The sequence below is a fragment of the Pinus tabuliformis genome, chromosome 8, assembly GCF_031772625.1.
Source record: "Pinus tabuliformis cultivar Carrire ecotype Pingquan chromosome 8, CPIR1, whole genome shotgun sequence".
NCBI lineage: Eukaryota > Viridiplantae > Streptophyta > Pinopsida > Pinales > Pinaceae > Pinus > Pinus tabuliformis.
The window spans coordinates 590,658,864-590,671,890 of NC_142294.1; the positions used below are offsets into that span (position 1 = coordinate 590,658,864).

The following is a 13,027-nucleotide window of genomic DNA, read 5'->3' on the forward strand; positions in this document are numbered from 1 at the left end:
AAAAACACAAACAAAAGAACCATCATTTTAGCTAAAGAAGGTCAGAGAAGAAAATGAAAGACTCGAAGGAATTTGCGGTGGAAAATATATTGTTTGAAAGCAAGTCAGAATATCAAGATGTGATGGTATTTCAGTCAGTAACATATGGGAAAGTGCTTGTTCTGGATAAGGTGATTCAGTTGACAGAGAAAGATGAATGCGCCTACCATGAGATGATAGCTCATCTTCCACTTTGTTCTATTTCATCTCCCAGAAAGGTATTGGTTGTTGGAGGAGGTGATGGGGGAGTTCTTCGAGAAATATGTCGACACAGTTCAGTGGAACAAATTGATATATGTGAAATTGATGAAATGGTTATAAATGTATCCAAACAATTTTTCCCAAATGTTGTTGTAGGATATGATGATCCTCGTGTAAGGCTTCACATCGGTGATGGAATTGCCTTTTTGAGGGAATGTCGGGTCGGAATTTACGATGCAATTATTGTAGACTCTACGGATCCAGTAGGTCCTGCAGAGGAACTATTTGGAAAACCATTTTATGAAACAGTGTCCAGAGCATTGAGGCCTGGAGGCATAGTTATAAGTCAGGCAGAAAGCTTGTGGTTACATATGCATGTTATTCAAGATATTGTCACAATGTGCAGGCAGACTTTCAAGGGCTCTGTTCACTATACATGGACATCAGTTCCAACATATCCAAGTGGTGCAATTGGTTTTGTGATTTGCTCAAGTGAAGGACCACTAGTAGATTTCAAAAATCCTGTTAATCCCATTAAAGAGCAGTGCTATATTAAATTGTAAAGCAAATCCATTGTTTTTGACAACCCATCTGCATGAAAAATGTTCACAGAAATCCAAAGGAGAAAGTCGAATTTGGAGGTTGAAGAGTGAATTTCAGTGTTGGAGAGGCTGACAGTGTGTTGACAGAGCGCACGGCGCATACAAGGAGTGCGCGACGCACTGAGCTAAAACTGCCAGTGGAAATTTACAAGCGTGCGGTGCACCAGACCAGCGCGGTGCACTAGCTGTGCTCACAGCGCACAGAGCCAGAACGCTGTTGGAAATAATATTGAGAGGGGGGGGGGGTGAATCAGTATTATCAGATCATTAAAACTTTTTCAATGCTCAAAAACATATACGCTACTTCAGTTAAGTGAACCCGCGTGTACACGCTGCTATGTCTAAAGCAACTAGCGTATATCCAGAAATCTTATGATTCAGTTAGCTTATCTTCAGTAAATACATCAGAACATTATTAACCATATTAACAGTAAACAGGTGCAGTATAAAAGAACAGATCATCACACAAAAGCCACACACATGAACACAAAGATATAAGGTGGAAACCCAATGTGGGTGAAAACCACCTGCTGCAAGTCATCTCAATCTTCTTCTTAATAAGAAAATCCTTTTACAATATTTGTACTGGTGCAGTCTTATACCAGTACGGGAGCTACAACCCCCTTTGCTCTTGTACTAGCCGATCCATTTACTAGTACGCAGGCTGCTACCTGCTACAATGCTCCAAAGATCTCCCTTAGCTTTTGTACTAGCTTAGATACTAGTACGTAGGTGCTTGCCTACAATCTTCTCTCCTCCAGGTACCACGTTTCATCAATTTTCAGACTGGATACACTGAAGCACAACATATAATCTGAAAGGCCACTTTTCATCTAATTTTCATACTGGACCCATAACTATCATTGAAGCTCAAAACAATCATCAAACTCTGAATCACTGAAACCTTGTTAACAACACCGTCACCAGAACACAGAGCAAACACAGAACTCTGTAATAACCATCAGACCCATCTGCAACTTCAAATGTCAAGCTTTACAATGTATACGCTACTTCGATGAATCAAACCCGCGTGTATACGCGCTTTTGCCAAAGACAACCCGCGTATAGATCTAAAAATAATTTCTCATAACTTGCAGCTGTACCAGACATCAGTTATACTCATAACACTTATAGAACAATACATGCGTCACTATGTAGATCTAGAATAAACATCATAAAGATAGTTCATTTCAAACCATTTGATCCCGATCTCTCCTTAGATCTTGTTCTCCATCAACCGGTGAGATCTCTCCTTAGCTCAGATCAAGCAATGCATCATCAACCCATAACCTGCATACTGGATCTAATACTTCATCAGATATTCAAGACATTTCAGATACATTTGCCTAATGATCTTCTTCTCCTTATATAGCCTTAGGCCTTGTTCAATACCAAGAGCCAAAGCCATAGAAATCCAATACCATCAACATCAAAACTATGGATCAACACGTCCATCGAGACACCAAGGTCCAAAACCATAGGCACAACTTCCAAGGAATAACCGTCGTGGACCAAAGATAAGTTTTCCACATACACGCGCTTTTACTGAAGCCAACCAGCGTGTACACGCGACTTGGTATATAGTGAACCTGCGTATACGCGACTTGGTATATAGTGAACCTGCTTGTATACGCGACTTGGGCTTAATTAACCTGCGTGTATGAACTTTCTCTTCTTCTTATAGTCTGATCATCAATTCCTTGCTGCTGAACTTCTGTACTATGATTTGTCGTCAGTGTGGTTTGCCATCAAGGACAACATTTATCTCATAATGCCAACAATCTCCCCCTTTGGACTTGATGGCAAAGCTAACTTGTCACACTTAGAACTATCATCTGATTCCTTTGAGCTGTCCTCCATCAGTCACATCTGATATCTCTTCTGAAGATTCATCCAGTTATACATAAGTGAGATATTCTTCTATGAGAGGGTTGCCATCAAGTACAACACATGCATCATAATGCCAACAATCTCCCCCTTTGGACTTGATGGCAACAACACCAAATCACTCTCCCCCTTTGACATCAAGGGCAAAGGGTGGACCAAGATGTTCTCTTCTTTTGCTGAACATTTCGCTGTCCATACTCCCCCTGAGTATTTGTTAAAATCTTTGAATGATCTCCCCCTTTGTATATGCCAAAGTGTACCAATCTGTCAATGCTCCCCCTGAGTACATGCCAAGTCTCTGTACTGCTGAAGTGTGCTGTTCATGCTCTTCCTGACTGTAGGCAAGATCTGCAAAAGATGTTCTTCAAGAATAACATGACTCTATACATCATAAAAGACCTTCCTATCACCAAAGACTCATACATCCATCCATCTCTCAACTAAGTGAGGATATACAAAAATTGACTCATCCACCCAACCAAGTGGGGATACATCAAAAGTTTACATATGACAACCAATCATATTGCATCAATCATCCCAGGCATAGTGGGGAAACCAAAATAGGCCGTTACATGACCTTGACACCATGAAAGAGATACCACAAAAGAGATATATGACATAGAGACTAAAGAACTAGACCAAGACTTATGAAAGTCACCAGCAGCATCTGATAATCACCATTCAGATCAGGAACCAAGAGATCCTTCTGTTCTCCTTTCGCCTTTGTTCCACTTGAAACCAACAACAAATGTGAACTAGAACCAAAAGCTTTAAGATAATGCAAACAATGCATCATTGGAAGATTATCTGCTCCCCCTGAACCTATGCCAGATGATCTCTGTCGGACCCATATCAGACTTTTTGCAACCAACATCTGTCCCTGCTGATTTCCTTCAAAACTCCATATACGCGTCTGCATCCACATAAACAAGCGTATATACGTGGATAGGCCTTATGAAACTCGCGTACAACCATTTTCATATCAGCAACCTGTAAATGTCCTGCTGCAAGGTATGTCTGAACATAGATGTCAACTCCTCCTCTTAAACATCATCATGAAATCATTCACATTACATGTGAAACCACCATAGCCATTACATCAACGTCAAGATCTACATGATCCAAGTATCATTACTTGGGAACATCTGCATCAATCAACATATGTAAGTATCAACCTATCATCATATAGATATGAACTCATCACCATGTCTCCAACAAAGCAACTTTGAGTAGTCATCCATGTATCAGCACTATGTATCTTGAGCTCAAGCTCATTTGACAAAACTTCTTGATATCATCAACAGCAACAATCCTTATCCACAAGAGTGCCTGCACCATAACTATATGATCTTTATGCATATGACAACAGCAGTATATGAGTGACTCATCATCAAGTGAGGAAGATGTGTATTCAAGCTTTGTACTTCTCCTTATCCTTATGAAGATCACTATGTAAGCATCATCAAAGGATCAACCATAAATCTGATCTGAACATCTACTATGTAGCTTCAAGAATCATATGAGAGTTTATCATAGACAACTCACAACATTATAGCAAGATATATCATTTAGCCATATAAGAATCATCACCAAGGATTATTAACCATAATGCCAAAAATGAATTACTAAAGGCATATGCTCCCCCTCAACTAGTGCCATCTGTTAGATCTGATCATGCATATATCAGCAATAAGCATCAAAACATCATCATCCTCCAGTTAGGATCAAAACACTTCTAGACATCATACAAGTAACAAAACATTTCCACACATCCTCAGCAGACTGTAACCAATAGAGCAAATAATAGACTGAATCATATCAGATCCTTTTTATGATCATGTCCCCACTGCTTTTCCTCAGACTGACATATACGCGACTTTGCAGTGTCTAACTCGTGTATGTACACGGCTTCCCTTTAAGGAACTTGCGTATGAGATTCAAAACGCTGGAGTTTTACACTTTCAGCTCCCCCTGAGTCTGATATGTTTGTGCTGTGCTGTGTCTCAGTACATTGTGCTGACTGTACTTCCTTCTTCCTCCATATCTTCAAGTGTGATGAGGTTTTCTCCTTTTGGTGTGATGTCCATCCTTTGTTCCTGCATTCCTTTGCTATATGTCCAAGCTTGTTACATGCATAACATCTTACATGTTTCATATTCCTCCTGTAGCAATCAGCAGCTTTGTGACCAAACATATTGCAAGCAAAGCAATATCCATTAAAGTACCTTGAGTGTGATGATCTTTCTGCATGATGGTCTTGAACCCTTCTTCTTCTACATCTAGCTGCAACATGTCCAAGATTATGACATACATAACATTCAACATTATTCATAGGAGGAGTAAAAGATTTTCATTGAGGAGTCTCTTTCCTTGATCGTTGATGGGGTTGACCTTTCATCTCCTTGTTGATCATTTTAGATTTCTCTTTAGATTTCCTTGCCTCACCTTGTGAACTAGATTCACCTTCAACAGATTCATGAAAACCAAGACCAGTCTTGATAGCAGGAGACCTTTGACTACTAAGAATATCATCCAAGACTTTAGAACTATCTTGAAATCGTAAAAGCTTATCATTTTCTTCTAGTTTACCTTTCAAGATATTTACCTCAACCTGAAGCTGTTCTTCCTTTTCAAGAGATTGCTTTTTCAAATCTTCTTCATCTTTCCTTCCTTCTTCCATTTGTTCCCTTAGTTTGAGAATCTCCTTTTCTTGTTCTTCATTCAGATCCTGCTGCATTTGACGAACTCGGAAGGCACATTCTAGTTGAGATTTTAAGCTGGTGGCTTCGTTTTCTTGTATTGCAATAGCTTGGAGAAGATCTGTATTTTGTTTCTTTGATTCTTCAAGATCTCCTTTTAGTGCGAGGATTGTAGCTTCAAGATTTTCATAGTAGTTGGATCTATCTTTGAGTTTCTTGATGGTTGTGCTTCTTTCGTTGACTTCTTTTCTTAATGATGTCACTTCATGCTGCAATTTTTGACATTGGTCTTCCTTGTCCTTGAGAAGCTTTCTTACCTTGTTTCCTTCTTCTAGTTGGCCCTTTAGTTTGGTAACTTCTTCTTTGAAAGCACATTCCCTTTTGTTCAATAGATCTTGTTGATCTTTAACTTTGTCTGCAAGCCTTCTAAATACTGCCTCTATGTGATACTTTTCTTGCTCACCCATAAAAGCATGTTCAGTAGTTTCACTATCACTTCCATCACTTTCACAAGGAAATATAGCAGGACCATCAGAGGATAACACATTCATACCTGATAATGATTCTGAATCTGATTCTGAATCTAAAGAACTTCTTATACCTAATCCCCAATCGACTCTCCCACTGTCATAGATCTTCTGAGATGTCTTCTTCTTCTTATGAGCTTTCTTCTTAAGCTTCTTTCCCATTGTTCCACGGATCTCCTTCAAGCGATCAAGCTTCTCTGAAGGACCTGCTCTGATACCAATTGTTGGAAATAATACTGAGAGGGGGGGGGGGGGGTGAATCAGTATTATCAGATCATTAAAACTTTTTCAATGCTCAAAAACATATACGCTACTTCAGTTAAGTGAACCCGCGTGTACACGCTGCTATGTCTAAAGCAACTAGCGTATATCCAGAAATCTTATGATTCAGTTAGCTTATCTTCAGTAAATACATCAGAACATTATTAACCATATTAACAGTAAACAGGTGCAGTATAAAAGAACAGATCATCACACAAAAGCCACACACATGAACACAAAGATATAAGGTGGAAACCCAATGTGGGTGAAAACCACCTGCTGCAAGTCATCTCAATCTTCTTCTTAATAAGAAAATCCTTTTACAATATTTGTACTGGTGCAGTCTTATACCAGTACAGGAGCTACAACCCCCTTTGCTCTTGTACTAGCCGATCCATTTACTAGTACGCAGGCTGCTACCTGCTACAATGCTCCAAAGATCTCCCTTAGCTTTTGTACTAGCTTAGATACTAGTACGTAGGTGCTTGCCTACAATCTTCTCTCCTCCAGGTACCACGTTTCATCAATTTTCAGACTGGATACACTGAAGCACAACATATAATCTGAAAGGCCACTTTTCATCCAATTTTCATACTGGACCCATAACTATCATTGAAGCTCAAAACAATCATCAAACTCTGAATCACTGAAACCCTGTTAACAACACCGTCACCAGAACACAGAGCAAACACAGAACTCTGTAATAACCATCAGACCCATCTGCAACTTCAAATGTCAAGCTTTACAATGTATACGCTACTTCGATGAATCAAACCCGCGTGTATACGCGCTTTTGCCAAAGACAACCCGCGTATAGATCTAAAAATAATTTCTCATAACTTGCAGCTGTACCAGACATCAGTTATACTCATAACACTTATAGAACAATACATACATCACTATGTAGATCTAGAATAAACATCATAAAGATAGTTCATTTCAAACCATTTGATCCCGATCTCTCCTTAGATCTTGTTCTCCATCAACCGGTGAGATCTCTCCTTAGCTCAGATCAAGCAATGCATCATCAACCCATAACCTGCATACTGGATCTAATACTTCATCAGATATTCAAGACATTTCAGATACATTTGCCTAATTATCTTCTTCTCCTTATATAGCCTTAGGCCTTGTTCAATACCAAGAGCCAAAGCCATAGAAATCCAATACCATCAACATCAAAACTAGGGATCAACACGTCCGTCGAGACACCAAGGTCCAAAACCATAGGCACAACTTCCAAGGAATAACCGTCGTGGACCAAAGATAAGTTTTCCACATACACGCGCTTTTACTGAACCTGCGTATACGCGACTTGGTATATAGTGAACCTGCTTGTATACGCGACTTGGGCTTAATGAACCTGCGTGTATGAACTTTCTCTTCTTCTTATAGTATGATCATCAATTCCTTGCTGCTGAACTTCTGTACTATGATTTGTCATCAGTGTGGTTTGCCATCAAGGACAACACTTATCTCATAATGCCAACAAACGCCACAGAAATTGTGCCACCGCTTATAAATTTCAAATTCAAAATTGCTCCAGTCACACCAATAACTTCTCCGCTTTATAAATTCGAAACACATTTTAAATGCCCTTCATTAAAGACTGAAGCATTTTGAAGCAGTATTGGAGTCGTGTGGCAATGATCTTGCATCTGCCTGAGCTCTGATTAGGACGTGAAAGAGATTCAACTCCTCGCAAAAGCGCAGCAGATTCAAGCATTGTTTCACATGTTGATCGAACCACAGAAGGAAATACAGATATTGGCACTCCAGTTGAAGAACGGGTTGCTAATGACCATGTGAGCTCAGCAGCTCCTGCTAGCGTTGGCATGGCTGGTGGTCATGCAGTAATTGAGGCAGTTAAGGAATGGAATAAGTCTCCACAGGTTGGGAACATCACTGCTAGATCAGATACTATGCTTAAGAGCAAACTGTAGCAGCTTGTGGACTCTAAACCCGTCCTTTTGTTTATGAAAGGTACCCCAGATCAACCACGTTGTGGATTTAGCAGAAAAGTTGTGGATGTTTTGAAAGAGCATAGTGTTGATCTTGTGCAGCTGAAAACAACGTGGTTTTGCATTGGTTGGTTGTTCGACTTAAGTAGTCGTGAGCACCAGTATGTATGCTCCAGAAATTAATCGAACATCTGAAATCTCTCATACATATTGTAAGAAAATTACTCACAGGACAACAGAGGTTTGATACCTAGTGGCTAGCACCTTTTTCACCATACTTTTGATCTGATCCGACGTATGCCTTCAACATATTTTCAGCTGATCTGATGTGTGTTTTCGACATCATTTGGTCCGCTGCCTATTCTAATCTTCGACGGCGTTAATTTGAGCTCAGATGAGAGTTGATGTGTGTAGAGAATATGTTCATCAACTTATTGTGGTAGAGCATACAACTATGCGTGGACAATGGAGAGCTTGACTGTACATGCCTATCTAGCAAAACTGTGTGCTTGTGTGGAGAGACTGCTCGCATGAATCTAGGATGGAAAATAGAGCTCACTGTGTAGGTTTGAAGTTCCAAGTCTCGGTGATATCCAATTCAAAACTAGCATGCTTCGGAATGTTAGCCAGTCCATCGACCAATCTAATATTTTCAAGGAGTCATCACACAGGGACATTACAATTCTGCAACGTGAATTCATAGCAATGGATGACCAACATCATCTTAACCAGTAACCAGAAGCTCCAATGTGAGGCAAACTAAAGAGCTCTGAAAGGATGTGTGAAGAGCCCATCTGCCGTGGCGTTGTAGGAGAACAACGATTGCAGGGAGAATCGTTGATTGTTGTTACAACAACCCACCTTCCTCTTTCCGGAAACCAGCGCGTGAATGTCAGTTTTTATTTTGATATAATACAAATTTCAAGCTGACATTTGCATGAAGCCAAGTACCTAAAACTGAGTGAAGCTGAGTGGAGAAGATTAGCATGGAGAGCTGGCCTGAAGTTGTAAAGAGTCGTCGTTTCCTGGGTGAATATTGCAGTAGCTACGGAATCAGCAGGTTGCAACTCATGCAATTGTTCATGTACAGCTGATTTTAGACAGGGACTATGGTGTGCACGCATTCATTGTACAAATTCGAAGTATGGAGGATCACAAACCTTTGACAACAATAGCAGTGGGGGACATTGGACAAAAGTTTGGGAATGGTGGAAATAATACAGTGGATAACGATTTTGCACAGTTCAATAACACTCGAATCCCTCGTGACCACTTGCTAATGCGAATGGCTATAGTAACAAAAGAGGGCAAGTATGTACGCCAAAATGTGCCTAAACAGATTTTATATGGAGGCATGATCACTGCACGGCAAATCATTCTCATGGAAGCTTCAGTGTGTCTTTCTCGTGCTGTTACTATAGCTGTGAGGTACAGTGCTGTTAGGCGGCAGTTTAGCCTTGACAATGGGAATCGGGAAATACAGCCTTGGCAGAGATTCACGCATGCACGTCTGGACTAAAAGCTCTGACCACCTCGGTTACTGCAGATGCGATTGAAAAATGCAGGAAAGCTTGTGGAGGCCATGGTTACTTATGTGCTAGTGGACTTCCAAAGCTATTTGCAGCATATATACCTGCTTGCACATATGAGGGTGACAACACAATTCTTTTTATCCAGGTTGGCAAATTCCTTGGAAAGACGATTCTCAACATGAAAACTAGTTTGAGAGCTCAGGGAATGACTCAATATCTAGTAGATCTAGACCTCCTCACAATGAAAGATTGTGAAGTAAAAGATGAGGATGACTGGTTGAGTTCTAACGTCGTTTTGGGCGCATTCAAAGCAAGGGCAGCAAGGCTTGCACTTTCTATACCTAGGCACATACAGAGATTTCCTGATCAAGATGCTGGATTTGAAGAGTATCACAATGGTTGTGCTGCAAATTCAATTAGCTTGAAGGGTATGTTTAAACTTATTCAGAGACAAGGTCCTTTTGGGCGTTTCATGGCACTGGTTAATACTGATGGATCTGTCGCTCATTATAAAAATTGGTTTCAAACGGAAAAAGAGAAGGTGAAAGGTCAAAAGCATAATCAAATGAAAAATACCTACCACAGCCGAAAAATAGGAAAAAATGGTCTATTGTTGGACTTCAGTTATGGTTCAAAGCATCTACGCTACAGGTGTTGCCTCTTCGTGCGCTGTCAAAATTTTTTCAAGTGTAACGCTCCTTTTCTTCAAAACAGATGGTTGGCTTTTCATTTCTGTTAACAATGATTAAATAACCCCCCACTTTGGGTCGATCCATTTTCCCACAGAAAAGCTTATTTATTGCATAAAAAATCATTTGTAAAGAGTTCTAAGTTCTGGGAGGAATAACTCAGCGTTGGGCTGTACAGTTTGACAGAGAAATAATTAAATGGTGCAGCTCTGATTTATAAGATTCTCGTGGTATGAATTTTGGCATGTGTTTTTCTCTCTGTTTCATATGTATCAGTGTTGTTTCGCAGTCCATTCATGATCATTTCCAGCTGAATACTTTCAAGTGGGAAAGGTAGAATTCAGTCATTGCTCTACCTTGAGGAAGTGTTCAGATTTTATGTATTTTCTTCTGCCTGGAAAGGATTCATACATTAATGCCCTTTTCAGCTTTCTTAAACAGTCTTTCCACTCCATTTAAATTCAATTCGATTGCTAAAACCTCATGCTTATCTCGCCTTATGAAATATCCTGTGCCTTTGGTTAAATCTCTGCTCATGCTATCCTCATCCCATACAGCCCAGAAAATTAGTCATTAAATCAAATATCTCTCTTTCAAATTCATTTTACTAGCCTAAATCAGTTATCATTTAAGTCATCTCGGACTTTGTTGATCATTTTATCGAGATAGACCTGGAGAGAGCCCTCTCTTGTCCTCATAGGGCTAGCTATGAGGCTGAGCTTGGTTTGATGTTGCCTCGAGTTTTTCCTTCTTTCAGCCTGAGGCAGATTCGAGTGCTAACATAGTGGCGACCATACTGGGGACGAAAATGGTTTTCTTGGAGATTGTTTTGCCCCAGTTCATATCTCGAGTTCCGATCTTAGTATTTTTTAGTACAGTTTGTCGAGTCAGTTGTTCAGTCATTTTAGTTTCACAGTTGAGTTGGTTTGAGTTCAGTTTCCATCAATAAATGCATCAAAATCTGTGTTGGTTGTCGAAGTAATGACTCCATAGCCCAATGGACGAAGGCACTGTCTGCTCACCCAAAGATCTGCAGTTCTTAGCACCTCCACGGAGTGACAGCTGCCATCCCAATTGGAGCCAATGTTAGACTCAGTCTTGTCAATCCTCTGTTAGAGTCAAATTCACCAAGGTTCATTTCTCGTCATTTACAGTCATCAAACACCATTTTGGGTCCAGAAAAGAGTCATTTGAGAGTCAAGGTCTTATAGTTGGTCTTCAAACATGTCGAATGATGCCTGTAGACTAGAGGAAGGTTCAGTGAGTTTCTATTGCAAGATGGTTATCGTCAATAATGCGAGATTGATTCTTCTTCAAAACCCTGTTTTGAAGAAGAAATCATCAAATGTGCTTTTGTAGTAAATATGTAATTTGTCAAAACGTTTCGAAGTTGTACAACTCTTCAATGGCAGTAGCTATGGCTGCTCCTATCCCTACAAAAACACAAACAAAAGAACCATCATTTTAGCTAAAGAAGGTCAGAGAAGAAAATGAAAGACTTGAAGGAATTTGCGGTGGAAAATATATTGTTTGAAAGCAAGTCAAAATATCAAGATGTGATGGTAGTTCAGTCAGTAACATATGGGAAAGTGCTTGTTCTGGATAAGGTGATTCAGTTGACAGAGAAAGATGAATGCGCCTACCATGAGATGATAGCTCATCTTCCACTTGGTTCTATTTCATCTCCCATAAAGGTATTGGTTGTTGGAGGAGGTGATGGGGGAGTTCTTCGAGAAATATGTCGACACAATTTGGTGGAACAAATTGATATATGTGAAATTGATGAAATGGTTATAAATGTATCCAAATGATTTTTCCCAAATGTTGTTGTAGGCTATGATGATCCTCGTGTAAGGATTCACATCGGTGATGGAACTGCCTTTTTGAGGGAATGTCAGGCCGGAATTTAGGATGCAATTATTGTAGACTCTACTGATCCAGTAGGTCCTGCAGAGGAACTATTTGGAAAACCATTTTATGAAACAGTGTCCAGAGCATTGAGGCCTGGAGGTGTAGTTATAGATCAGGCAGAAAGCTTGTGGTTACATATGCATGTTATTCAAGATATTGTCACAACGTGCAGGCAGACTTTCAAGGGCTCTGTTCACTATACATGGACATCAGTTCCAACATATCCAAGTGGCGCAATTGGTTTTGTGATTTGCTCAAGTGAAGGATCACTAGTAGATTTCAAAAATCCTGTTAATCCCATTAAAGAGCAGTGCTATATTAAATTGTAAAGAAAATCCATTGTTTTTGACAACCCATCTGCATGACAAATGTTCACAAAAATCCAAAGGAGAAAGCCGAATTTGGAGGTTGAAGAGTGAATTTCAGTTTTGGAGAGGCTGACAGTGTGTTGACAGAGCGCGCGGCGCATACAAGGAGTGCACGGCGCACTGAGCTAAAATTGCCAGTGGAAATTTACAAGCGCGCGACACACCTGACCAGCGCGGCGCACTAGCTATGCTCACGGCGCACAGAGCCGGAATGCCACAGAAATTGTGCCACCGGTTATAAATTTCAAATTCAAAATTGCTCCGGTCTCACCAATAACTTCTCCACTTTATAAATTCGAAACAAATTTTAAATGCCCTTCATTAAAGACTGAAGCATTTTGAAGAAGTAT

At 40.1% G+C, this 13,027-nt stretch overlaps 1 protein-coding gene and 2 pseudogenes across 1 annotated transcript; all 3 read left to right on the forward strand.

Moving 5' to 3' along the window:
- The first annotated feature begins 53 nt into the window (after positions 1-53).
- LOC149236844 (spermidine synthase 1 pseudogene) lies at positions 54-8,159 on the forward strand (annotated as a pseudogene).
- Positions 8,160-8,954: 795 nt separating this feature from the next.
- Positions 8,955-10,735, forward strand: LOC149236845 (peroxisomal acyl-coenzyme A oxidase 1-like). Its single transcript, XM_089369052.1, has 4 exons — positions 8,955-9,068; positions 9,268-9,605; positions 9,743-10,250; positions 10,688-10,735. Exons 1-4 carry the CDS (start codon positions 8,955-8,957, stop codon positions 10,733-10,735), a joined length of 1,008 nt encoding a protein of 335 aa, XP_089225178.1.
- Positions 10,736-11,888: 1,153 nt separating this feature from the next.
- LOC149236846 (spermidine synthase 2 pseudogene) lies at positions 11,889-12,638 on the forward strand (annotated as a pseudogene).
- Positions 12,639-13,027: the final 389 nt, after the last annotated feature.